The 27,193-nt window shown below is 44.3% G+C and overlaps 1 protein-coding gene across 2 annotated transcripts; it reads left to right on the plus strand.

The window, feature by feature from the left end:
- The first annotated feature begins 281 nt into the window (after nucleotides 1-281).
- On the plus strand, nucleotides 282-27,147 carry ERGIC3 (ERGIC and golgi 3). Of its 2 annotated transcripts, XM_087750307.1 has the most exons (13): nucleotides 282-429; nucleotides 632-702; nucleotides 1,291-1,378; nucleotides 2,681-2,800; nucleotides 6,054-6,147; nucleotides 7,323-7,488; nucleotides 9,035-9,092; nucleotides 18,732-18,763; nucleotides 19,412-19,508; nucleotides 21,217-21,281; nucleotides 23,253-23,389; nucleotides 24,351-24,406; nucleotides 26,314-27,115. In XM_087750307.1, the coding sequence occupies exons 1-13, from the start codon at nucleotides 342-344 to the stop codon at nucleotides 26,391-26,393; spliced, it is 1,152 nt and encodes a 383-aa protein (XP_087606433.1). In that variant the 5' UTR covers nucleotides 282-341; the 3' UTR covers nucleotides 26,394-27,115. The 2 variants fall into 2 exon arrangements, with proteins under 2 accessions (XP_087606433.1, XP_087606434.1); XM_087750308.1 differs by lacking the exon at nucleotides 632-702 and having other exon boundaries at nucleotides 296-429; nucleotides 26,314-27,147.
- The last annotated feature ends 46 nt before the right edge of the window (nucleotides 27,148-27,193 follow it).

The raw sequence follows: 27,193 nt of genomic DNA on the forward strand, positions 1-27,193 counted from the left end.
CTTCCAAAGACGGAGGCGACGGAGGCAACGGATGGGAGGGGGAGGATGTCAAACCGAGTGAAAACTGCTCTCTCCCAGCAGCTTTGCCTCGGTATCAAGCCCCTTCAGCAAACGGCTCTCGGCACAGTCAGCGTCCCTCGGGGGTCCTTCAGAGGCCCGGGGCCGTTGGCAGGGTGGGTCAGAAGAGGGCGCGGCGGCAGCGAGGACCTTCCCGCCCCGGAGGCGACCGGGAGCCCCGGCCCCGCCAGCCGCCTCGGCCGGCTTCGGGGGGCGGTGCGGGCCCGGGCCCGGCCCCGGCCCCGGCGCCGGAAGGCGGGTTTGTTTCCGGGCCGCGCGGCGCCATGGGCTCGCTGTGGCGGCTGAAGCGGTTCGATGCCTTCCCCAAGACTCTGGAAGACTTTCGGGTCAAGACGTGCGGGGGCGCGCTGGGTGAGCGGGCGGGGTGAGGGCGGCCGGGGGCCGGCGGGGGGGACCGGGCCTCGCCGTGGGGCGGCGGCCGGCCGGGGGGACCTTGCGGGCCGGCGCTCGGCGGCGGGAGGCAGCGGCGCGGGGTGGCGGCGGGCGGGCTGAGGCGAGGCGGGCGGGCGGCCGCGAGCGGCGGGGCTGACGGCGGTTCTCGTCTCCCCGGCAGTGACGGTTGTCAGCGGGCTCATCGTGGTGCTGCTTTTCTTCTCGGAGCTGCAGTACTACCTCACCAAGGAGGTGAGTAGGGGGAGGGGGGCCGGCCCCCCAGTGCTGCTTCCTGCCCGCGGTGCCGCGGCGGAGAGGCGGCCTGTGGCGGCCTGCCGTGCCTCCGCGCCGAGCCGCCGCCTGCTCCGCCGCCTCCTCCGGGCTCCCCACGCAGCAGCTTCAGCCGCCGCAGCTGTGTTTGGGTTTTTCTCTTTCCCCGAGCTGGTCGCCCTGACGATGGGAGCGGGCTGCCCTCCCTCGAAAGCCGCTTGGCACAAAGGTTGGCTTGTGGCCTCCTGTAACGCTGTCGCAGGAGAGCGTCTCAAAGTCTCTTCTCGCTGTCTCTGCTGTCTACAAGCAGGCAACACAAAGAAAAGAAAGCAGGTGCAGGAACCCCCGTCCCCATCCCAAGTTCTAAGATTCCCAAATTATTGTTGTTTTTAGAAGTATCACAAATGGCAAGCGCTTAGCTACCATGGAAGGTGTGGGAGGCAGCAGCTCAGGTGTCTCGTGAATCCCACATCTTAAAAATCAGCTCCTGAGCCAGAGCAGTCGAGGGAAAGAGGCCTTTTGGGTTGCTTCCAAATGAAACAGGACTCTCTGTTTTTCCTCTGTTCCTAGGTTCATCCGGAATTGTACGTTGACAAATCAAGGGGAGATAAACTGAAGATCAATCTAGACGTTATTTTTCCACACATGCCTTGCGCTTGTGAGTCAGACTTCTCAACGTTGGGAATAATTTTCATACTTGCCGAGGGCCCGAGAGGCTCAGTGTGCCTGGTGCTTCCGCATGCTGCGCTGCTGCTTGGGCCGCGGACAGGGAGGAACTGCTGATCCCTTGCGGTTACGCAGTGATTCCAGCCAGGCCCACTGGGCGCTTAAACCAGCGCTTCCCATCGGGCAGTGTTATTTTTCTAGATTATAAATGAGGCTACAATATAAAGCCCCTTACATTTCTGTGTGGCGGTGTACTTTGTCAGAGAGCTCAGTAATACCGAAAAAGCTGGCACAGAGTTCACTTGGGACTCAAGATTTGACTGTATTGTTGTTGAAAAACTTTAGAGTCTCGTTTGGAAGTTACTTGACGAGGCACGACTTTTCCTTGGCTTTGGTACTTAAATTCTGACTGTAACGCCAATGCCATGTGGTAACCTTTCTCCAAAATTTTTAAAATGAGAATGAGTGTTAATAATCTGGTTACCTTTTAACTAAATCGAAAACAAAGTTGCAGGACAAAGCGATGGAAAATTTTGCAAGTCTTGCTGGGTATTACTGCTGTGCACGTTATCCAACTGTCCGCTAATCTTCCCTGCCTCTTGTTCTGTTGTAGTAATTCCTTTGGGTCCTGCATTGGGCTCTAAATGTAGTGAGTCTGACTTCCTTCTGACCACCCAAGATATTATTGGTCTTTGCCTTCTTCACATTTAAAAGGGCATGGGAAGGCCAGAGAGGCTGGAAGCCTCTGCTGTTTTGTGCAGAGAAGCTGTCGGTCTTACAAGAGAGCATGTAGCCAGCCAGTGCGTCATGGTGCTTCGATACCAGGCCAAGACCACAGACCTTCTCAATCCTACTTGTGAAAAGGGATCGCAAGGAAATGTGCTGATGTTGAAGGGGGAAGGGTGAGGGGTAGAGGTAGGAGACAGCTTTCAACCGATTTTAAGTTTAACTCGTGAACTCCTGAAAATGGTTATGGGCTTTGGGGGGTTTGGTTTTGTTTTTTTGCCTTGAGTGTATTACCTTTCAGGGTAACGCTTTCTGTGGCAGTTGGAAACAGTCCTTCTTGTACACCAAACCAGATCCCGTATTTGGAAGGGTCATTTAGGGTGCTGCAACATGCATTTTATTCCCTGTACGTCATTTGGCCCCAACCGTACCCGCTCTTCCAGTTTGGCCCGCTGGTATCCCCCTCGCTGAAACATTCTGTGTTTTCACTGGTTGAGTGCTTCCTCAGCCTGCCACAGGCCATAACAAATGTGTGTTTATAGACCACTTCCTTGCTCGCTGGTTTCAGATTTGAGCATCGATGCCATGGATGTAGCAGGAGAGCAGCAGCTGGATGTAGAGCACAATCTGTTTAAACAACGTTTGGATAAAGCTGGCAATCGTGTGACTCCAGAGGCCGAGAGACACGGTAAGATGCTATTCTGCCTTTCTTGGGTGCGTGCTCTCGTAGTCTTTCCATCCCTGTATGCCTGTTTTGAGATTCACGGGAACAAGTGGCAGCTGAAGAGCATTTAAACACCACAAGCTCTTGAAGAGTTTATAGCACGCCAATCTATTAAACTGGCGGATCAGGCAAACTCCTATTATACTCGCTACTTTTGTGAGGCAAATCTTTGTGTAGTCCCTCTGAAATTACAACAAGGACTCATGGATGCGTTTCAGGCATAAAGCTGCTGAGTTCCTGGTCTTTTGCGACTAGAAATCAAGCAGCTGTTCTGGCAAAACTTGACTTTGGTTGTATCTTTAAATCACAGTGGGCTGACAAATGGGACGACCTGGTTAGAGGAAAGAGCGTCTCTCCAGGGAAGGCTCCGGTGACTCGACCCTTAAGCCCAAACTTGCACCTTGCTACATTTACTTTGCATGTGTTAATGCATACCTGATAAACATATTTTAGCTGATTTATCAGTTACAAGTTGTAGTAAGTGGTCCTTGGCTACACAAAACTTCTCCTCTACCATTTTTACGCGTTATGGCTCATCGTTGTACCTCGATACGCACCAGAAGCGATTCTGTCAAAGCGTCGCAATCGAACGGTAATACCGTCCTGACTTTTCCCTTCCAAAACATGAGCTGCTTATTGCCTTTTCTGGGAGATAGTATAGTTCTGCCTGTCAGCATGAACTAGATTTGTTGATTTGTATCACTCAGATTTAACTTTTCTGTTCTTGAAGTTGAAAGGCTAAACCAAGGCAAGAGCTGAACGATCGGTAGGTGCGAGAGTATCTCCCGTTGTCACGGGAATGTGGTGATAGTGTTCTTACTATCGTGTCAGCGAGCAGCCTTTCTGTATTCAGAGGTTGTGGCATTACAAACGTAATGTCCAGGGACAAAACCAGCTTTTCTGTATCTAATTCTCTGTTAACACGTGTAGGCCTCCTGCCTTGCTAGTATTGCCAATGTCCATTGGGATTAGTCTGTCTGAACCGGTTGCTCTGACTCCTTATATAATCAATGGAGAGGAAGAGAAACTTGTAGGGAGCAAACCATCTCACCTAGAAGAGGCATTTTAAGAGAGATCAGATGCATTGCAAGGAAGAAGCAATTTCTTCTGCTGTCTGGGAAAAGCACACGGCTAGTTTGGTTTCCACCACCCGTGCTACAAGTTAGATCAGAAGTATCCGCCCATCTGCATTAAACTCTATGATTATCAGTTTCTATTAGTAACACTGACGTTCAGTCAGTTATTTAAATGGCAACTATAGCAGTATTGACCTTAAATTTAGGAAAGCATACCCAAATTTTATGGAGTAGTATCTGGAGGCTTTTCCTAATCATAGTTACATTAAAATAGTTCATAGCTTAGTGATTTCTATGTTAGGTTGCATTCTGTGCTTGGATGTCATCTTACTCATTTCCATTTAGTGACAATAAACAATTGAATTCTTTATTGGTGGTTCTTACCGTTTCCTTCCTTTTAACATGGACAGAGTTTTCCAGTTTCACATATCATATCTGCATGCAAGTTGAGGACCGCATTAACAGCAAGAAACCCTGCATGTAGAGTTTTATGTACTGCGTTTTCTTTATAGTGTCTGAACTGTGTGCATTACCTCTGAGACAACAGGCAGCTAGTGATTACATTTAAAAAGCTGTTACTGGTTGCAGTATCTTGAAAGACTGCATGTAGTGTACAGGTGTTCTTGTTCAAATGGTGGCAGTCACGGCTTTGACAAAGCATAGCAGTTACTAAGCTGTGTTCTTCCTGACGCTACCTTTTAGTGTAATTACAAGATTAAAAGCCATACCGCTTTTTAAATAGTGACTCCTTAAGCACAGTTTCAACTACTTTGAATGTTGTAAGCCTTAGAAAGAAAGTCTCGCACAGTTGTTTAATAATGGGTATATTTTCTTAAAAGTTTTTGTTTGCTTGGTTGTGACTGCCATAAAGTATTTGATTAAGGAAATAAGGTTAATGATTAATTTTCAGTCGTATTTCATACTTTCTAATTAAAATCTCTTTTTTCTGTGGCTAATACGAAATACAGGCATCTTTAATACTCACTTCTGTCCACCTGTTATACCTTCCAGTTCCAACAAACAAGGCCCTGATAACATTTTTATCCCCTCAGCAGTGTCTGACGATGAACCTTGTCACTTTCCCCATCATTAGTTATCAAAGGAACCATCTTTTCAAGGCTTACAGAGGGTAGTGCAGCAGTGCCTAGATAGTGAGCCTTGGAGGGCTTCTGTAACCCAGGGGACTTGGTCGTGTCCTTCAGGATTTGTGAGTTGAAACAGCTTGATTTTTAAGGGGGCCTCTTATTATAAGAGCTAATGTTTTTGAAAATTTTAGACACAAAATTCCTTGGCTCACTTATTCCTAACTCCAAAATTTGCAGACCTTCGGTATTTGTTTTGGTTCTTGACAAAACAAAAGTCCTGTTTGAGTTTTCTGTAGGCATCTCCTGCCCTTTGGCGGGGTTCAGCTGTCACCCGCTGTCATCTCCTCTGTTACAAGTCTGTTGCTCTTCAGCCTTCTGCACATAAGAACATAAAACTCCACGAGTTCGTGCTCCAGCCATACTGCGGCTGCGCATTCAACACACATGCAGCACAGACACTGGCAGAATTGTTAAGTCACGAAGAAGGTAGAAATGCCTTGGAGATTTCTAGTGAGCAGTGGTTAACGTATGTGCCTCCTCAGCATTGTCATCCTGGAGGACTGGCTGTCAGTTTTCCAGTCGGGAGACTCCTACTCTGAGCTTGTTTCACAGCAATAGATAACCATGTTCCCTACATGTCTTGGGACAGGATTATGCGTTATGCACTGTTGACTGCGGTTGACTGCTATTTAAAATTTTGTTTGTGTCCTCTATCAGTTGCAATTTACTGATTTGTCTACTTTAGAAAATGTTTTAACAAAGCCTTTACGCACGTAACATCTGATCAGTGCTCCAGCAAGGCTTACAGATAGCCAGTTCTTTCTATGGAGGGTGTTCTTGAGATGACAAACACTACTCTGCTTCTTGGTCTTACTTCCATGCCTCAACAGGCTCTGTGTGTGCCATTTCAGGTGGGCTTTGGGTGCAGGATGTTCCGCTTCCAACACAAAATCACTGCGTTCATGTGTAGAACAGTGACCGGGCATAGAACAAAACAAGAGCACAAGATAGTGTTTCTAGACATGCCTCATCACTTTGAATCATCTTTTGTCTTAGAGCTGGGGAAAGAAGAAGAAAAAGTGTTTGATCCAAATTCTTTGGATGCCGATCGCTGCGAGAGCTGTTACGGGGCAGAGTCAGAGGACATTCGGTAACCTTTACACCTTTTTCGTATCTTTGTAGCACTTGGATTAATACAGTTGTGTTGCATGCACATTTTTTCCCAAAATGTCTATGAAGGTCTGAGCAATGCAATCCTCCTGGGCCTGTGTTCAGAGAATGATGAGAACTGTTGTGGTTTTGGTATGTCTTTGGAAGCTGCACTCACGATTATTAAGAACGTGCAGTTAGGTTGTCTAGTTTGTGTACATGCCTGTTTAAGGGCAGTGCAAATTGCACTACCTTTGCAGTACCACAAAGGTTGTATCTTGGCAAACGGTATCTTTTCCGGGATTATTTGGTGTCCAGAGGGGAGCTGCGTAAATTATTTCACTGTTGCGTGAGCTGTCTTGGAATAAAACCTGGCTATGGCCTTGCCTTCTCACTTCTGCTGCAGGCTTTGCATCCTTACAGGAGCAAAGACCAGACATCTATCGCTCACACAAACAACAGGTGTCATTTGGTGTTTCTCTTTCCTCCTACCTGCAAGTTCTTGTAAGAATGGATCCGTGGTAGTGCATGGGTTCTGGACTACCCTTTGCTATTATTGTCTCTGTAGTAACTTGGTTTGTCCCATCTGTCAAGCCGCATCCTTCCCCAGAGCTGTTTCCATCTTGAGGGATTCATGATTCCAGCCTTCAGCTTTTTCTTTGGTCCGGCAAAACGTGGAACCAAGAAAGAAAACTGTTGTTTCTGGTGACCAAGATGTTACCCAGAGGTCAAAAAGTAGTGAAGAAAGTTTGCCATTAAGCCTCCCTCCAGTGTTGACAGTCTTGCCCTTCAGGGAAGAGGAAAGGAGGAATAGAAACAGCCAGATGCTTTGTTCACACAGGGAAGTTCCAAACTGCTCAGAACTGTGGGACACTGATGTCATTTTTGTAGCAAATTTCTTTGCCAAGGAGTGATTTGGCTGTTTAAATGGACAGGCAAAGCTGTCTTTAGACTCAAGCTCTGCATTAAATCAGCTTTCATCCTCATGCCAAAATCTCAAAAAGTACATCAAGAAGCTCAAGCTGCTCCAGGAGCATTAAGCCTCCTTTCAAAGTCCAGTCCCTGATGTTTGCTTTATTGCTTTGTGGAAGAAAACTCCACCAAGGATTCAAGTCCTGAGCTGGAGCATCTCTTTATAGCGATAAAGATGGTAAGATGGTGCTTGTGCTTTTGCAGGTGTTGCAACACTTGTGACGATGTCAGAGAAGCATACAGGCGGCGAGGCTGGGCCTTCAAGAACCCGGATACCATAGAGCAGTGCAAGAGGGAAGGGTTTAGCCAGAAAATGCAAGAGCAGAAGAACGAGGGCTGCCAAGTGTATGGTTTCCTGGAGGTCAACAAGGTGAGAGATGGGCTTTGCTGTGAACCTGCTGCCTGATGGTGATGACTGTGAAAAGGCAGAATCGGGGCGTTCCTCTCCTTTTCCAGCTTTAGGTGTTCACAGGACTGTCATATAATAACTCCTGGGCTCAGCAAGGTGCTTGTGCCCGTAAAGGGGTTCAGTAGGAGAGTCGGGAAAAGCATTGGGAAGGGGCTAATTCTCTGTTTCGTTGTGTGGGCTGGTAGGAAGCATGCCGGCTGGAGAAGCTTAGCTTTTCCTACTGTCTAGCTAGTGAGTGGTGCTGGAGAGAGTGACACGTTAACTTCTTTAGAAAAACAGTGGAAGTAAGACTATTGGAGTTGGTTGTCAAAGCCAAAAATGCTCAGAGAGTTGGGTTTTGCAGCTGGTGTATGAAAACGTAGTACGAGATATACCAGATAACTATGTAACTACCCTGTCATTTGGGGGGTTACCAAAACCCAGAACACTTGGATGTGCAGGTTACGTACCCAAGTACATTCTAGAAGTCAGGCCCAGGCTAATATTTTTTTTTAATTCAAAATCTGTTTTTTGTGGGTTGTTGGTTTTTTTTTTTTTACATCTTTGTGTACATTCTCTGGAGACCACATTCTTTATTTCTGGAAAGTAAACCTTTTATTCACGAAGCCAGACATTGTGATTTGAGCATCATTGTGGGTACCGAACCATTGCAGGACCCTCTATCACAAAATGTGATGAGCAGGAAAGATTCAAAGGGGACTGCTGGAGGTAGCAAGCGTCCAGGGGTGGGTGTCACTGGGGAAATTTCTGAGATCCATTGTTATGCGCTTGGTATTTTGCACGTCTCCGTTCTCATCAGGTCTGCAGTTAACATAAGCGATAGGTTTGCACAGACATCAAAGGTGTAACATACCATGTGAGCTTGGGATATTCAGATCTTCCAGGGGAGAGTGTCTATGATTGCTGGTAAGTGTCAGGGAGGATTGGCACCTGATATCCATATCCCTTTCAGATTCCAGGATGAAATTTTAACCACCTTTGACTTTTGGGGGGGTTTGGGATTTGTTGTTGGCGTTGGTTTTGGTTTGGTTTCGTTTTTTGTAGGTTTAGTGCTTTATTTTTGCATGCAGCTTATTTTCATGGATGTATACATAGGATCACTGTTGTTTCTTCTGTTAAGTTTTTTTTTACCCTGCTCACTCTCCCTCTCAGTTACTTTCTCCACTCCTTTTCTGTGATAACTTTTTGTATTTCCTGCAGCAGCAGTCAGTTCCCTCCCGATAGACTTAATTCCTTCTTCCCATTTTTATGTCCACTAAAATAATCTGCATAGAACACTTATTATCAACATCAGTATGTAATTATGGCTTTCCACATAACTGCCTGTGAAGAAGAGGGGAAGTTCGTCTCTCTTTTAGGACAATATCTGCTGATACTGTCACCCATGAAAATGAGTTGCTTGGTGTATACCTTGTTGAAACAAAAATTTAAAAATCCAAGCACCAGTACAACTGCTTTATTTATATAGATTCAGACCTTTTAATGAAAGATTTACTATCTCCTGCAGGTAGCTGGAAATTTCCACTTTGCACCAGGAAAAAGTTTCCAACAGTCTCATGTCCATGGTAAAGTATTTTCTTTTCCTGCTTATTGTGACCTTTAGCTTCCAAGTGCATCTGACCATTTTCTTTAATTATCTTTGCGTTGCTATCCATAATAACAGCAGGACTGCTTCAGTGGGGAGCACATTGTTGAAGTTTTGTTACAGAGGTTTAGAACCATCATGAACAAATAGAAAAGTGTTTTCTGGAGGTGCTGCCATGTGGGTGTGGAAGAACTTGGAGGAGAATGTTACTGGGTAGTCTCTCACTCTCACTTTTTCCACAGAACTTTGCTGCTCTGCTGTAAAACAACCTCAAGTAAGGTGTTCAGGCCAGGACCTGAATATCAGTATCTCTGGAAGGGATATTTTGGAGAATTATGTCAGGAGAATTTTAAAGCAATTCAGAACTTTTAGAGTAAAATTTAAGTTGTAAAGGACTTCCTCAAGTATACATATAAATACACAGTGGCCAGAATAATAGTAGTAGTTTATAGAATCATAGAATGGTTTGGGTTGGAAGGGCCCCTTAAAGGTCATCTAGTCCCCCCTGTAATGAGCAGGGACATCGTCAACTAGATCAGGTTGCTCAGAGCCCTGTCCAACCTGACCTTGAATGTTTCCAAGGATGGAGCATCTACCACCCCTCTGGGAAACCTGTTTGAGTGTTTCACCACCCTGATCGTAAAAAATTCTTCTTTATATCTAGTCTGAATCTACCCTTTTTTAGTTTAAAACCATCAGCCCTTTTCCTGTCGCTACAGGCCCTATTAAAAAAGTCTGTCCCCATCTTTCTTATAAGCCCCCTTTAAGTGTTGAAAGGCCACAATAAGGTCTCCCTGGAGCCTTGCCTTCTCCAGACTAAACCACCCCAACTCTCTCAGCTTTTCCTCCTAGGAGACGTGTTCTATCCCTCTGATCATTTTCATGGCCCTCCTCTGGACCCGCTCCAACAGGTCCATGTCTGTCTTGTACTGAGGACTCCAGAGCTGGATGCAGTACTCCAGGTGGGGTCTCACCAGAGCAGAGTAGAGGGGCAGAATTGCCTCCCACAATCTGCTGGCCATGCTTCTTTTGATGCAGCCCAGGATACGGTTGGCTTCCTGGGCTGCAAGCGCACATTGCCAGCTCATGTCCAGCTTTTCACCCACCAGTACCCCCAAGTCCTTCTCCGCAGGGCTGCTCTCAATCCCTTCATCCCCTAGCCTGTATAGATACCAGGGGCTGCCCCAACTCAGGTGCAGGACTGCTTGCACCTGGCCCTGTGGAATCTCATGAGGTTCACATGGGCCCACTTCTCGAGCTTGTCCACATCCCTCTGGAGGGCATCCCATCCCTCAGGCATGTCAACCACACCACTCAGCTTGGTGTCATCTGCAGACTTGCTGAGGGTACACTGAATCCCACTGTCATTCATGTCATTGATGAAGATATTAAACAGTACTGGTTCCAGTATGGACCCCTGAGGGACACCACTCATCACTGATCTCCTTCCGGACATTGAGCCATTGACCACTACTCTCTGGATGCAACCATCAAGCCAATTCCTTATCCACCCAACAGTCCACCCATCAAATCCATATCTCTCTAAATTAGGATGTTGTGGGAGACCATGTCAAAGGCCTTACAGAAGTCCAGATAGATGACATCAGTAGCTCTTCCCTTGTCCACTGATGTAGTCACTCCATCATAGAAGGCCACTAGGCTGGTCAGGCAAGACTTGCCCTTGGTGAAGCCATGCTGGCTGTCTCAAATCGCCTCCTTGTCCTCCATGTGCCTTAACATAGCTTCTAGGAGGATCTGTTCCATGATCTTCCCAGGCACAGTGGTAAGGCGACTACATCAGCCAATTCCCTCAGGACTCTGGGATGCATCTTGTCGGGTTCCGTAGACTTCTGTATGTTCAGGTTCCTCAAGTGGTCTCGAACCTGACCTCTTACAGTGGGAGGGACTTTGCTCCCCCAGTCCCTGCCTTATATCTTTAACGGGAACTTGACTAAAAATATTTGTGGTTTAATGGAATGTTTGCAGTTCCCTTGATCGAGTTTTTGAAACGTGAAATTTGTAGTAAAGGTTTCACAAAGAGCTTTAATTTCATCCTGATTTTTCCCCTTCCTGTCACTCACTCCAGTTTAACCTGTACCACTGAGGTAAAGGTCAGGGGAGAATGTGAATGTGCTTTGTGAGAGTAACTGGTGTATTTGGAGAAAAACAAGCAAGCTTTTGAGCACAGTTTCTACAGATGATGAAGCACTTTGGGGTGGGAAGCCTGGTTTTCCCCACAATATTAGTTGTTGTTAATAATAACATACTTCACTTCCTGCAGAACTTGCTTTGTGTGCTTAAACTAGCATAACAACAGCAACCTCGCTACAGCCGGTATTTACAACTTCACAGCATGTATCTAAGTTAACAAAAGCATCTCTGCATTGCATCTATTCTCTGTAATAGGCATGAATGCAAACTAGCTGTCCTGAGAGCAAGTACTTTGTGTACATAGAGGAGGGGGTGAGGTCAGGATAGCTCTCTAATTGCATATGCCCCAGCAGTCTTGCATAACTTAATTGAAAACTCAGTGGGAGAATACTGGTGAAAACCAGAAAGGACTATGTAGTTGCTGCAAACCTTTTGGAGGCACAGTTAGGAGTATTGGTGTTTTGAGGACAATGAAAAGGAGTAGGAGGAGGGATGATGGGCAGACAAACTTTCTGCTTTCTGGGAATTCTGCACATTAAATAATGAGGAAAAAAGGCCCCTAATACTTTTCTCCATGTGCACCTGTTTTCAGCTCTCGGGATCTCCTGAGTCTGTTACGGTCTATTGAGATTCCTCAGTGGCTCTCTTTCAGGTACTTTTCCCATCTCATCATGAACCCGTGTAAACGTTTTGCATGGCGTTCAGCAGGTCTGCTCTGCTGTAAGAAAAAGCACCTCCCCTCATTTGCTTGCTCCCACTAGCTGTATCTGATGGCCCTTGTTCCTCTGTTGGAAAAGACTGAACTGTCACTGCCTGCTCTCTACCTGCCTCTCAGGATGATGTAGACCTTTCCTGTGTGCCAGCCTACAGGCCATGTCTTTCCCTCGTGGAAGAGTCCCAGCTTACTCAGATGGTCCTTTGTGGAAGCCATTCAACCTCTGAGCTTCCTTGCTGGATTTCTCTTGAACCTCTTTCAGTTCAGCTCTGTCTGGCAGTACCAGACTGCACCCAGGGTTAAAGTCCAGGCTAAGCCTGATGCAGGCAGTGGTGTAATGATTTTTTTCCTTTTGTTCTCCCTTGCTTTCCTAGTTATTCATAACACATGATTTGCCTTTTTTCCCAACCTTTTCCTGGGCAGTGTTTTCATGGCACCAACCAACAATCAAGGAGTTCTCCCTGACCCCGAGGGAAATGGACAGCTCAGAGCCTGGTCTTTTTCTTGTACATGAAGCTGAGATTGTTTTCTGCCTCAGTATAACCTTTCTTCATAATCCTTTTTTGTTTTCTTTGGTGTTTTTTTTTTGTTTTTGTTTTTTTTTTTAAAGGTTACAGAAAGAAGGAAGGGGTTTTTTCCTATTTAATTACAGATAAAGAACTTAACTAGTCTTAGTCAGAGCACAGAGCTCCGTGAGATATTTCCAGAGCTCCCCTGGAAATATCTCATTTGGATTGTAATTCCACACAAGAACTTAGAAGCGTGTGATTTTTTGATCCTTTTAAGAAGGTCTACATTAATGCTCAGTCCTATTAATACACTTAACAGAATGTCACACAGGATGAAGATGAATGTCTAAGAGAAGTCTGAATATTCCAAACTGTTATCGTCAAAAAACCCATTAAGAATCCAACCAAAATAATAATTTTACTAGACCTATTTGATACAAAACTGTGATGACTGACAGTATTTTTGCTCCTGCCTTCTATTCCCTACCTGTTTGAATCAGTAGAGAATAAGGGGGTGAACAAGAATGTCAGTACTATGGAAAGTTCATTCTGTTGCACCACTCTCCTTGCCTCACGTTGGAGTAGCTATACCACGTTTGTATAGCTGATGGTTAGACCTGAGTCCATACTTTTATTTTTTGGTGCTATTCAAATACTGAAGCTAGCACACCAGCTTTTGCTTCTTGCGCTGTTACTCTCCCCTTCTCCTGAGGGTTACTGTTTTTTAATAGCTCTCCAGCTAGGGAAACTGCAGAGGTGTCTTTGTGATGGTGCAGAGGGTCCTATTGAGAAGCACTTTGCAAATCTGACTGTAAATGTAATTCTGTTCTGAGCTTCTGAACTTTTGTCGTGTGCTTGGTGTTAACATCTTCAAAATTGTAACTTCTCTTCTGGGTAGAAGCAAGTTGAAATTGCTTTTTTCAGAAAGTAGAATAAGAAGTAAGAGGAGACACGGTGCTAACACATATGCAATCCAGAACCAACAATGAATAAGGTGCAATTTTATTTCTCTTTAGTTATGTTAGCTTTAATTGTGTGTAGTTCAATCTTTAGGTCTTTTTATTTTGTTTGAGTAGCTGCCCTAGGATAGATGTGACCCAGAAGAAGTCTTATTTTTCAGGGATTATTCATTTCTTGTTTGGGCTTCCTTTTCCATACACAGTTCTCTCTCCTTGCCTGTGTTTTTGTTCTCGCATACTCATATTTTGTCCCCAGAAATAATTTGCCTGAAATAATACTCTACAGATTCTAAAACTCAACATAAGGTGAGGTTTGATAGCACCAGCTGAATGTGCAAGGAATATAGGTAAAAGGCAGGGAGTGGCCTTGCCCAGAAGAGTTCATCCTGTTTCTCTTATCCATGAACCTTGATTCTTTGGTTTGGCAGAAGTCTTTCCATTAAGACAGAGATCAGAGGTCCTTGTTTACATTAGGAAAAACGATTGAAATTACATTCAAGTTTGCTGACATTAGCTAATCACGGCAGCCTAAATTCAGTTACTTTCCTAATCAAGAGAATGCTAACGAGTAGCCACCAAAATTGAATTATCAGCAATTGCTCTCTAATTTTTTTTCATTTTTAAATACTGTATAAGTGGGTAAGCCTCATGAAAGCCACCCTTCTTGAGCTTACTGAATATCAGGTTTTATTAGTTACAATCACATTTGGCGATTCTGAGTTATTTATTGGCTATATGGTATGTACATGTGTTTTAATGCAGACATGTATAATGACTAACAGGAATCAAAGTTTTGAAGTAGGTAGCCTATGAATCTCATGCTCTTAAGGAGATGCAAGTGTGTTATCTCATCGTAGGGTAAAATCTGCTGAAATAGATTAGAATCATAGAATCGTTAAAGTTGGAAAAGACCTTTAAGATCATCAAGTCCAATCATTAACCAAGTCCACCACGAAACCATGTCCCTAAGCACCACATCTACCCGTCTTTTAAATACCTCCAGGGATGGTGACTCAACCACTTCCCTGGGCAGCCTGTTCCAGTGCCTGACTACTCTTTCAGTGAAGAAGTTTTTCCTAATATCCAACCTAAAGCTGCCCTGGTGCAACTTGAGGCCATTTCCTCTTGTCCTATCACTTATTACTGGGGAGAAGAAACCAACCCCCACCTCACTATGACCTCCTTTCAAAGTAGTTGTAGAGAGTGATAGGGTCTCTCCTCAGCCTCCTCTTCTCCAAACTAAACAACCCCAGCTCCCTCAGCCACTCCTCATATGACCTGTTCTCTAGACCCTTCACCAGCTTCGTTGCCCTTCTTTGGATGCGCTCTAGCACCTCAATGTCCTTCCTGTAGTGAGGGGCCCAAAACTGCACACAGTATTCAAGGTGCAGCCTCAGCAGTGCCAAGTACAGGGGCACTACCACCTCCCTAGTCCTGCTGGCCACACTATTCCTGATACAAGCCAGGATGCCGTTGGCCCCCTTGGCCATCTGAGCACACTGCTGGCTCATGTTCAGCCGGCTGTCAACCAACACCCCCAGGTCCTTTTCCGTTGGGCATCTCTCCAGCCACTCTTCTCCAAGCCTATAGCGTTGTATGGGGTTGTTGTGACCCAAGTGCAGGACCCGGCACTTAGCCTTGGTGAATCAAACCATATTTTGCTTGTGTTTGGCATTCTAAATGTCCTGGGAGTTTTTCATAAAAAATGAAGCCCCTAACATCTCAGACTTTGTCAGCAAAATGCATTAGCCAAATCTTATGTGACCCCAGGCTTATTTCTTAAATATCCTGATACTATGGTAATCTTTATGCCCCAAGGACCTCTGATGGTCTCCTGAAAATCTTTTTTTTTGCAAAGTAAGTGTTTGATGTTTCGCTTGTTTTAACACAAGTTCTCCTTCCTGTTTTTCTGCAATATTCATGTGTCTGAAGGAACCAGAAACACTGGAAATGCTGAAAAACTAAAACTATGTTAAAAAAAAAAAAATTGTCCATTTGTAAGAAAAAAGTCATTTTGTCCTTTTTGTTTTGTTTTTTTTCTGCCTGCATGATTGTTAACTCCAGGTGAGATGATTTCCCTTCCCTTATTGTTGTTTGCGTGGATGTTTCTCTATGCTTGTATGTAACCTTTGTTCTCATGTTCTTTTGGTGTTGGTTCCCTATTTATACATATGTACCCAACCTAGGTGAAAAATGTTCTGCACAGTCATTAAATACAACTTTGCATTCCTTTTGGTTTCTCATAATTCCCAGGCCCTGAAGGGAATGTAATTTGGAAATTGAGGGGGGGTGTTTTTCTGTCTTCAGATGACTGAAGAGAAAGGTCTGGCTCTGCTGGGTTAATGCAATTTTTATCCATCCATATTCGCATTTCCAGTATACCTAACTGGAAGCCTCAAGAACTGATAAAGTTTGAGCCCTATTGTATCTATAAAGGACACACTTCTGCTGTGCTTTCCCTCTTGGCTGGTTCATGAAGCAAGGAGATGCTGTTCTTCTCAGCTGACCGGTGGAGGCTGTGCGCTTTATTACTAGAGGTATTTGTGCAGCATAGACTTTGTTCGTATTTTATCTTAGGTTTCATCATTACTGGATATTTTAGTGTGTGTTGCTATTCCTTCCTCATCTCAGGTCATCAAAATTGTTCTCTCTAGGAGAATTCACGCGGCTGATCTTACGCCTTTGTGCCATCTATAATAGTTAATTACCTTTTAGCTAGCGCATAAACATACTGCTTGTACTTCTTGAACAGGTGCTCTGTGTGTCTGTCCTTCGCATGCTGTGTTCCCGGAGAATCCCAGCCGAAGCTTTGGGAATTTGCTTTTGAAGCACTCACTTGTGCCTCTCTAAAGACAGCCTCCAGCACCAGCTGTGCCTGTTTGTGATTCTGGATATCATAGCTGTTTTCTTTGCAGCAGTTCACACCTTCTCTCTTTCCTTCCTGTCTCAGAGTAAAGAGGAATGATTGCATGATCTAGCTTTTTAACCTCCTGAGGTTTGTGGTTCAGGCGCTGCTGCCATTTCTGGCCATGCCTGTACAGTAGCAGCCATCTCCTGCTTTGGCTGCAGTGGTTGGCAGCGAGTTTGCAGCGTGCGGGAGAGTCCTTAGTGATAGCTTCCTCAGGAGAGAGATGATCATCATATCACTTCCTTCTTCCTTGCCATGTTTCTTCTAGTCAAGGGGAAGCTGAGGCTTCTCATTCATCCTTTAGGTTATCTTTGGACCATTCTGTTGCTGAGGTGCCATCATCACTACTTGTTAGGGAGGACATTGCCCATCGTGCTTTGTTGACAGCCAGAGAGCTTTTCAGGATTCCTTAAAATGTATCATTAGATTCCTTCAGTTGCCTAGAAAAGAAGCTGGTGCTGATGACAACATTCAGGACATTCTCTGTCCTAAAGACACACTCTCAATGACCGTTATGATTTCTGTGGGTGAAGCAGTTCTGTACGTGCTCCAGGTTTTGTGGTTTTCTTACACTCTACATGGTCAACTGAAGGATCAAAGTTATCACTGAAGGCACTGGTTTTGTGATTACCGTTTGTTTTCCTCCTCATTTGTGGTGGTGATTGTGGAAGGAAAAAACCCAAGTAAGCTGCTCTTTGAGACGATGATGGTTTTAGAAAAGGAGCTGCCTACTCAGAGCCACCAGGCTTTGCCTAGAAATGTGCGAAGCTTTGTTAGCTCTCTAAGAGTACAAATTCACTGGTCAATGTACATCTTCATTAATGTTCTGCCTATGTACTTAAGGGAGGGTTTATTCCCTTCTCTACTAGAGATTTGTTTGACAGCCAGAGCCTATTTGAAGGCATCCTCGGACACGACAGATGACCCCTAATAGCCTCTCTTATTTTGCATACTTTTTAATGTTTGGAATGCTGAATTGCAAAAGGATGTACGGTCTTTGACTGAAGGCTGGTTGTCATTTTTTATGTCCCTTGGCGTCTCCTTATTGGCAACCAAGAGCAAGTGACACTAATTCTTTTTTCTGCAGAGACTGCAGCCTCTTTCTCTGTTCCTTTCCTGGAGCCCTACTAGTTGTGTGGCTGTTACTATTGCACAGGCCTTCTACAGACATCAGTTCCTCATCTGAGCTCTTCTCCTGCCCATCAGCATTCTTGAAAGAAAAACAATGTGGGACTCAATCTCCATCAGTTCAGGACACCATTTCAGTGTGGAGGCGATCCAAATCTTCTGGCTGATCACCTGTACAGTATTCCTTCCATAGAGGGTGTTTGTGTGAGCTCATTCTAACTTCTGTCCCAAAGTAGCGTCTGCCAGGGGATTAACTGTTTTCATCCCCAAACTGAATACTGGAGGCTGAGATTCTTATTTCATCCTCAGCATTGCTAAGGACTTTTCTTTTTACACTGGTAAACTCCTTGCAGAGTTTGGTTGTCGTGGTGCTGAAAGACGCAAGGTCTCCCCCGTTGCTCCTTTGGGAGGAGCTGTTGATCTAGGCTGGGATTTGAGAAGATTTCCTGAAAGCTAAAAGGAGAGCCATCCTAGGTCATTCTTCTGGCATTGCGTAAAGTCATTTAAGTAGCCAACCAAAAGATATCTATCCGTTGCCTCCCATTGCCCGTATCTTTGGCAGATCCCTTCTGGGGGTGCTTGGTGCTGCCGGCATCGTCATACTGCTGTATGCAGGAAGGACAGAGAGAGGGCAGGCCAAATTCCCCAAATCCTAGCACTAGTGACAGTCAACCTTGGCCTCACCAGTGGTTTGCAAATACCCTGCTCAGGCCGTCCCTGCAAAGACTTTTCCTTTCCCTGTGCATTCTCTGGGCAGCAGTAAGAAGGCTGATAGGCAGAGCGCTGAGAGTTGCTGAGATGATGATGATTTCTTTCAGGCTCTTGCCTGCGATATTAAGGCATGTGCTCTGCTCAGTTGTTAGTTTAGATCTGCTGTGCCTCTGTGTTTTACAGCAGTTAGAGGAGTTATGTGTATCAGGTGGTGACTGAGCTAATAGTGAGGTTTTCCTTGCTTGCCCCTGGGATCTTGGTTTTGCCCTAGGTTAAGAGGACTGAAATACCAGTCTGAACTAACCCCAAATTAAAGTTACTTTCGTTCACTCTAGCAGTGGCTAGTCTATGTCAAGAGGGGAATTGCAGTAGTTTTGTCTAACACATGCCCTACTGCAAGCAAGAGAGAAACACAGGCGATTTTCTTGCCATTTTAGATCGTGATGGAAATGAGAGGAGCTCCCTTACCAGCTAGAATAAGGTGAATGCTTGTTATCACAGTCTGAACTATATTGTTAAACTGTTTTTTCTGTTACAGTTCACGATCTGCAGAGCTTTGGACTCGATAATGTAAGTGTTCCCAAGATAATATTCTAGTTGTCTTGGTCTATTTTCCTTCTGGATTTCCCTCCTTTTGCCACACTGAGATCCTAGTGTACTGATCCCGGCCAGACTTGGCTTTATGAGTCTTAGCAGAACCTGGGACCTGCTTTCACACAGGGCTCTGAAGTATGTTCTGGGGCATCTGCATGTTGCTTGGCAAGCCTGTTCCCCTCTTCCAGAGATGGCCTTGCTCCTTAAGCTGTGCTTCACAGTTTTCTAAGGTTGTCATTTTCACAACTGTTTCTGGATCTGTTGGAGTTTACCTTGTGCTGGGAGGAAAGCAGATGATACCCATACCTATGCCACCGAGGCAGCTGACAGGATGATGCTCCTATGGCAGGGAGAGAAGTGGGTGGGAGAGCCTGCTCTGTTGATGGGAGAGAAGGGCACCGGGATCTGGGGATTTCCAGCAGGAAAAGAAGTTCCACATCTTGGAATCTCCCATGAATAAAAAAGAAGAGCAAGTGCTTTGGAGTTTACTGTTAGGATGCGCAGTGTAAGGGAGGACACTTCAGAGCCACGCTCAGAAGAATATACAAATAATTAACTTTAGGCCCCTTACCTTGCCCTTCGGATGCTGTGCAGTTGTTTGAGTTATTAGCATTTCCGTTTCAGATCAATATGACGCACTATATCAAACATCTCTCCTTTGGGAGGGATTATCCAGGCATTGTGAACCCTCTGGATGGGACGGACGTCACTGCACAGCAAGGTAAAAGCCAGCTGAGAGAAATCTCTTTTTAAGTGTCTGTATTAATAAGTGTTAGAAGAGAACAAGAGCAGAGTTCCCAGTCTTTAACAAGAACCCTGACAGCATTGCGTCAAACGCAGACTCCTCCACCTTGTGCTCTTTCTGGAACAGCTGCCTCCATTCATCTGGAACAAATCTGCCAACATGTTTTGATTCTGTGACCTTTTTGAAAGATCTCTCTTTTCAGTGTTCATGGATGCACAACAGCAGGTACAGCATGTCATTATTAAATGCCTACATCAGGTGTAGTTCAGGGAGAGCCCTGTCTAGCTACTGTGTGCAGTAGGAGATAACCAGAAGATGCAGGTTAGAGAGAAAAAGGCCTAATTGATAGTTGCTGGAGAGCCGTGGTGTCTGCCTGACCTTCATCTACCCAACGGTAACAGCTGAACAGCTGCAGTGAAGTTGAAACATTGCCGATCTTTTCTAGGTAGCTCCAGTTTGCTGGCTTGAGAAGGAAAGGCAAGTCTCCCCTCATGCTGCTGCTGCTCAGACTGTAATCTTGGTTTATTCACACAAGCCTGCTTGTGTGCATTTTCCATGAAAGATCCTGACCGTACTGCTTTATATGCTACTGCAGAGATTACTTATTTTTTTTAGATCTGCTGAAGTCTGCAAAGTTTGTCTTTGCAGGTATTTGGGGTCCTGTTACATAATAAAGCTTGGCAAAAGAAGTAGTTTGCTTTGAGGTCTGAATCGATTTTTTTAAATTTTCCACCATCAATTTTAATTCTTGTACCCAAATCAAAGGATGGTGCTTAAAATGAAATACAGAAAAATGAAAAAGTGTCATAATGCTTGATACGATCGTGATGCCGTAGTTTTTCTGTGGAGTAACAAACTCTCTGAGAGGGGGCCTGTAGCTGGCTGGTAAAATTCTCTCTGTAAGCTGAAGCTTTCCATCCTGGGCCTCGGAGAACCAGTTGGCAGATTCTTGAGGAATTAGGACTGAAGACGTGCTCTGGAAAAGAAGTGGGAGAAGTAGGTTGCAGGTCAAATTTATGTTTATTGCAGACCAGCTAAAGATACTATATACGAGAATGACTTCTGCTGTAGAAATGGATGAATAATCTCCTCTAGGGAATTTCATAGAAAATAGGTTTTCAAAGCGACTCCTGCCTTCCATTATCCTTAAGGGAACTGAAGGGAGAGGCTGGTCTGAGGCAGCAGGAGTTCTCCTCCTATTTTTTTCTTCACTGATCCAGATCTTCCTTTCCGTCTCCTGATATGATAAAAATCGTGCTTCTACAGGAATAAACTGTAGTGTTAATTGAAGTTGATATAGGGTACTCATGTAGAGTTGAGTATGTTTTCTTAGGGCTATGCTGTTAAATATAAAGGTTTTCATGTGCTAGAGTAAGAATTTTCAAGAGGTGGTACTGGTAAAACTATAGCAAGATAACTGGTTTGTAGAAAGATTTCCATTTAGTCAAGGCCAAAATGCCGGTAGTTTTGGTTTTGGTTGGAACGGGAACGAGATTTGCTTTGGCAAAAGGAAAATGCATGTCAGACATTAACTTTACTGTCCTTGAAAACCTCCAGTAGCTGTTGTGCAGAAAGATGTTCCCCAACAAGTTGAACAAAACCAATTGGTGTCTACCTAACCTGTCAGTTAAGCTTTCCAGCTCTTTGCCTGTTATTAACTGTGTCTCTCTGTCTCTGCTTATAGCTTCCATGATGTTTCAGTATTTTGTCAAAGTGGTCCCCACGGTGTATATGAAAGTAGATGGTGAAGTAAGTACCTTTTTTCCCCTATTGCTTTGGCAAGTGAAAGCCTTCAGACTTTCTCCTTGCATTCTGATGCTGATCATACCTGACCTGTGGTGGCAGCAACACAATCTGTTTGACTTTCTTCATATAACCACCCCAGCAAGAATAACAATGGTTATGGTGTAATGTTATATGTAATGCTGCAGCAGGGATGAAGCAGACTTCAACCTCCTCCATCCCACCTAGATCAAAGTGACCATGCCATTTTCGTCCTGTTCCCTCATGAATCCCTCCTAGTACATGCTCAGGAGAAGTCAAAGCAGCAAGGAGATCCTAAAAAGGTTCTTTGGAGAATAACCCAAGATCAGCTTGTCTCCAATTTAAAAACTCCTTTAGCCTCCAGAAGAGCGTGGCTAGATCTCCAGCCCTGCTTTCAGAATATGTCCTTCTTTTGGGACAGGTAGGATAAACAAATTACCAAGGAGATACCAGGGTGAGACGAAGATCCTGAGAACAGAGACAAACTTATGCTCTCTCCTGAAGCCAGCCTGAGGGAGCAGAAAGAACTGTGATTTCTTTCATTCATTTGGAAGTGTTTATTTTGGTTGCTGTCATTCTGCAGGGGATCTCAAGAGCTACGGAGAACCACTTTTTAAAAAACAAACCGAACCAAACCTGTCAGTTATCATTATTTGGGCCCCCATAGTCTTAGGGCAGCAGGAAGATGTAAGCTGTTATGGTTTTTTTGCAACAAAAACACCAGTAGAGGCAGCGGCTCTACTGCTGTGCAGACTTCACCACCAGTGCTACCCAGTGTACTTACCTAACCCTGTGAGGAAGAGACAGGTGCCACATGGCCCAGTACCTCTGTGAACATTCACGTACAAGATGGCTTAGCTCCCTAGCTGTCTCCGAGGTTTTGGTTCTATATCTTCTACACTGCGTGGGTGGTCCATGCCCAGCTTCACTTTACCACCAAACTAGTTTCCTCTGAGGTGAAACCCAAGTGTGGTTCTGGGCCTCGTTCAGTGCAAGGACTGATCTACCTGTGGGTGAAACTACGCCAGAATTTGACTCCCTTGTCCTACGCAGTTTTATAATGCCGTGCAAACCCTGCAACACTGGGAACCCTTACCACCTCAGGCTCTTCACCCAAACTCATGCCACTCTTGGGCATGTACCACATATCCTTTCAATCAGAACAACATAGAATTGCTTTTTATTAGTCACCAGGAGAGGAATTCATGCAGACCATGATGCTTATACTTATGGTAACTATGGATCCAAGTGTGCTGCCAGATGTGTACCAGGGGCCATGTTATACATTCAGTACTTGGAACCCCCAAATGTGGAATTTGGTAAAGAAACTGGGTAGTGTCTTTCTCAGCTTGGATCGTAATTTGTGTCAGATAGCTTCTTAGGGATGATAGAACATAATTTCATTTTACAGAAACCCAATTTATTTGCTCTAAGAATAGGACTGGTACGCACAATGTATAGAAGAATGCTGCAGGGTGATCTTCATTTATATAAAGATGGGCAATCTGTGTCCCTCTGCAGCCCTGGCGCTCTCCTGCCTTTATGTATTATTTCCTTTTTTCTCTACTCTTTAATATATATGGCTTTCTGACATTGGTGCTGTCCCCTGAAGCATGCTTAGGTGGACTACATTTTGGTAGAGGATGATGTGGACTTGGGGTTGAGATCGAGAGGCACAACTTATGCCATTACTTGCCAGCAGAGACCAAAACAGTCCAGCCTCTGGGGACTGATGCATCACTTATTCTTTGGGCTAGCTGGGGCTTTAACTGCTGGCCTGTAGCAAAAATAGACCTGATCCTGATGGTGTTCTTTGTGACCGTTTGTAACGCCTGTCAGGCCCCCCACAAGTGAGTGGGCAGGGCAACATTGATATGCTTCGCTGAACTTGTGTTTTAGTAGCCTTTCCTATTCCTTTTTAACAAAACAATGTTTGCTGTGTTTGTTTCCTGCTAGGTGGTAAGGACTAACCAGTTTTCAGTTACACGACATGAGAAGATAGCCAATGGGCTACTAGGAGACCAGGGTCTGCCTGGTGTATTTGTGCTATATGAACTTTCGCCCATGATGGTGAAGCTGACAGAGAAACACAGGTAAGAGACATTTCAATCTATTTCATTCACCCCCCACTGCTGATGTCATTTTGCATAGCTTAAAACTCCTTCCTCGCTTAGAAACAACAGTGCAAACACCTGAAAGCCATCCAAGCACCTTCTCAGTCAGCGGAGAGGAAGAAGCACTCCCAGATGCCCCTGCTCTCAGTGTGAACATCTGAAAGGGACTGGGGTTTTTCTGATACTACCGGCAGCGTTTTAATCCGGTATCAAGATGGAGAAGGAAATTGGTGGAGTGAGCAGAAGTCTGATATAATGGTTCTCAGTTCAGACTAATTTCCTCGAAGTCTTTTTTAATGGGAAGACTAGATTTATGTAGGATACCCATCTTAGCAGTACCTACAGCAGCACCCACGCTGATCCAACCTGGTTACTTACTCTGCATTTGCTATAGCCTTTCTGCATGTTGTAGTCAGTGCAGAACCTGTTTCTTCTTTCCGGGTCCTCCGTTAATCACAGGCATGTAATTGCAGGGGAATGGAAGAGGTGGTAGCTGCCCAATCTTTTAGGATCATAATGAGGGACAGCCAATATCTATACCTTAAAATGTATTGACATGTGCTTGGGGATTTAGTTTTTGTGTTACAGCAGCCTGCTGTGCATTCTGTCTGGGTGGGAATGGATAAAATGTTAGGGATTAAAAGTCCATCCTTTAGGTTTATAAATTCAGTACTTGCCTCCTAGGGTTTCCATTGTGCTCATTAAAGCACGCTGCTCTAATGCTACTCAGTGCTGCTCAGTAACAGTATCAGCGACAAACTTCATTCTGTAGCTAATAGGTGTTATTTAATTGTTACATCTGTTAATTGTCAGCATTAGTATTTATATAATGCATACTTATGTGCTATGATGAACATGATAATTATGAATTAGTTTTTATTAGTTGATTGTTACTTATCTGACATCATGCTGCTTGTTAAAATTGTTTTCCTCATTCTAGGTCCTTTACACACTTTCTTACGGGAGTTTGTGCCATCGTTGGAGGCATATTTACAGGTATTGCACCTTTCAATCTTGTTTCTTTCTAAAGTATAAACATTTGCCATCGTACTCTTTCTAAAGTCTGCATTGTCCTGGCTGGTAATAAATCCCTGTTTGATGAGGAGAGATGATTTCACTCTTCAGGAGGGGATATAACATGTTCTGCAGAGCCACAGAAGTGGCATCAGATTGTAATTAGCACTGCAGACTTAGACCTATTATAATATTTCATTTGATGAAATATTTCATTTCATTATGATGTAGACCTGTCATAATATTTCATTTTGATGCTCTACAGAACATTTTGTTTTCAAATAATGCAGTCTTTCACATACTGTATGAATGTATCTGTACTGTTTTCTTGGCCAGCTTGGGTCTGTAAGCAGATAGCTGCTTTCATGTGGAGCCAAAGTCAGTAAAATCTGTGAACCCAGGTCGCCATGGGCATAACCATCTCAGAGGTATCAAATTGTGTTACCAGACATAGGAGCTCCAGTGAGTGCTCTGCAGGGACTAAGAGTAGCCCTCACAGCTAGATGGGGTCCTGTAAGGAGAGGCTGTTCCTGCAGAGCCGTTTGAGTGTCGGGACTTCATTCTCAGTGCTGGCAGATGCAGTGGCAGAGAAAGTTAAGAAATATCAACATCTAAAAGATCTAACTGACGAATACCAATACTATTAAGTTTATAGGATTTCCTTTAGGAGCACATGAAAAATGGTATCAAGGCAATTATGAGTTATTAAAAGAATTAGGACACTCTGATTCCTGACAGGAAAAGGTCACTCGTTGTTTATCGAATCAGGCGTTATTTTATTCAGTAGATATTGTACATATGTTTGCTGGTCAAAGGCTTTCAAAAATTATTTTTGTGATAAATGCAAGTGCCCTCTAGCACTGATTAGGTTTGACAGCCAGTGCATAGTGTTTGCTGCCATATTCCATGTTCAGACTATATTCTAGAGGACAGATCAAATCAGCTGTGTAACAGTTTTTGTGTTACAGCATCAAATTGATTCCACAAGTAGAGATAATTTCAGGGCAAAAGAACCACAAAAGACAGTCATCTGTAGCATTACTCAAAGACCAGATAGTAAGGCCGATAATTCTGTGTTCTACAGTAATAAACAGAAGATTCAGTTCCCATTTTAGCTTCTACTCTTTATATAGTATTGAAATGTCTGTATAGGGCCAAGTAATTGCTTACTTACTCCTTAGATTGAGGTGTTGAATAAAAGAAGAACATGAAGCTTCATAAAGGCATTGAAAATACCTTTGCTGACTGGCACCCTGTGTTCCCTCCCTGGCAGGAGCTCGTGGATGCAGGGTTGTATGGGTTTTGTGGTGCAGTAGACCTATTCTGAGCTTTTTTGTCGTCCCAAACAAGCACTGAATTAATAGGCTTCTTCAGTGCTGGAGAGATTTGGGGAAGATACTGTAGAAAGAACTAAAGGCATTGGTTTGTTTTGCTTTGTGTCCTTGATGGGTAAACATTGCAGTCTCCGATAAAGGGCATCCATAAAGGGCAGCATCAGGTAATGTAGCTTACTTTTAAGGTTACTGTGAAATAAGCAAGAAATGGGAAACATGCCCTTGGCAAGCTGCGTCAGGGCAATGACATGGCATAAAGCTCTCCGCATCAGCTTCCTCTCCAAACTCCTCTCACTTATCAGTAAACACACATGACTCGGCCTGTCTCATTTTTACTTCTTTTTCTGGAGAAGCATGATCACCTCTGCCCTGCAAGCTGGATCTTGTCTGTCCTAATGAGATGAGGACCTTATTCTTCTGTGCAGCAGCAGCTGTTTTCTGTCTGGGGGAGCTGGAATTCCTTTTCACTGACAGAAGGGTTTGTGTTTTCTTTCCCTGGGAGTTGTTCTCTCTTTGAGGCATGTCTGGCTTGATCCATGTGTTCTTTCCTTTTAGTTGCAGGATTCATTGACTCCTTGATCTATCACTCAGCACGTGCCATCCAGAAGAAAATTGAACTTGGGAAGACAACGTAAATAAGCAACGACCTCACCCCACAAAAAAAAACTCTAAGGAGAACTAAACAGGTTTTTCGAAACACAAGTGATCTTCTGCGTGCACAAGAGAAGAGGTTTGGAATTATCAGATGGCCCTGACTGCTCTTACATTACTGTCCCATCATTCTTTGTTTGACATTAATTTGTGGATGGAACTGCTTGAACCTTGCTGCTATAAAGAGTAGCCATCACGTCTGGCTGTGCAGACCCTACTGTAAAAACCGTTTTTTGTCAGTTCATGTTCATCCAGTTCTGCCTTCCTGAAAAAGATGCTGGAGATACTGCATTCTGTTTGCCTCCAGGAATAATGTACTGTTTTGTCATGAAACCTGGAATGGATTGAAGTTGCCATCAAATAAGCTTTCTAGCAACACCATCTAGCTTTTTAAATTTTTCTTAAAAATGTTTCTGAGTGTGCTGATGCTGTATGCCAGACCTCTGTCGAAATATGCTGAATCCCATGCACTTTCCGTCCAGCTGTCCTGGGCAATGTGGTGAGACCTAGCACTTGGGATGTGCTTACTGTGCCGTGGGGCACTGCAGTTGCTCCAGATTGCTGCTCTTACGAAAGATGCAAGTTGATGTTTCAGCAAAAGACGTGTTCGGAGTTTTAATTGATTTTTAAATTGGATTGTGTTTTTCACTTCCCCTCTGTTTATATTTTGAAATAAAGTCCATCCTCTGTGTGTTTTGGTAAAGCATTTGGAAGAATAATTAAATTATTTGAACTAATCGTGGTAGTGAATTGGAAATTATAATTAAAAAACACACCTGCATTG

The sequence above is a fragment of the Nipponia nippon genome, unplaced genomic scaffold, assembly GCF_047370975.1.
Source record: "Nipponia nippon isolate SJK-2023a ecotype South Korea unplaced genomic scaffold, ASM4737097v1 scaffold_13, whole genome shotgun sequence".
In the NCBI taxonomy this organism is placed as follows: domain Eukaryota; kingdom Metazoa; phylum Chordata; class Aves; order Pelecaniformes; family Threskiornithidae; genus Nipponia; species Nipponia nippon.

What these genes read in the sequence shown, in the direction of transcription:
- ERGIC3 (XM_087750307.1), top strand. Translation starts at nt 342, where the DNA reads ATGGGCTCGCTGTGGCGGCTGAAGCGGTTCGATGCCTTCCCCAAGACT. An exon ending in GCAGAGTCAGAGGACATTCG is followed by an intron (nt 6,148 to 7,322) that starts GTAACCTTTACA and finishes GTGCTTTTGCAG; the next exon opens with GTGTTGCAACACTTGTGACG. An exon ending in GGACGTCACTGCACAGCAAG is followed by an intron (nt 19,509 to 21,216) that starts GTAAAAGCCAGC and finishes CTCTGCTTATAG; the next exon opens with CTTCCATGATGTTTCAGTAT.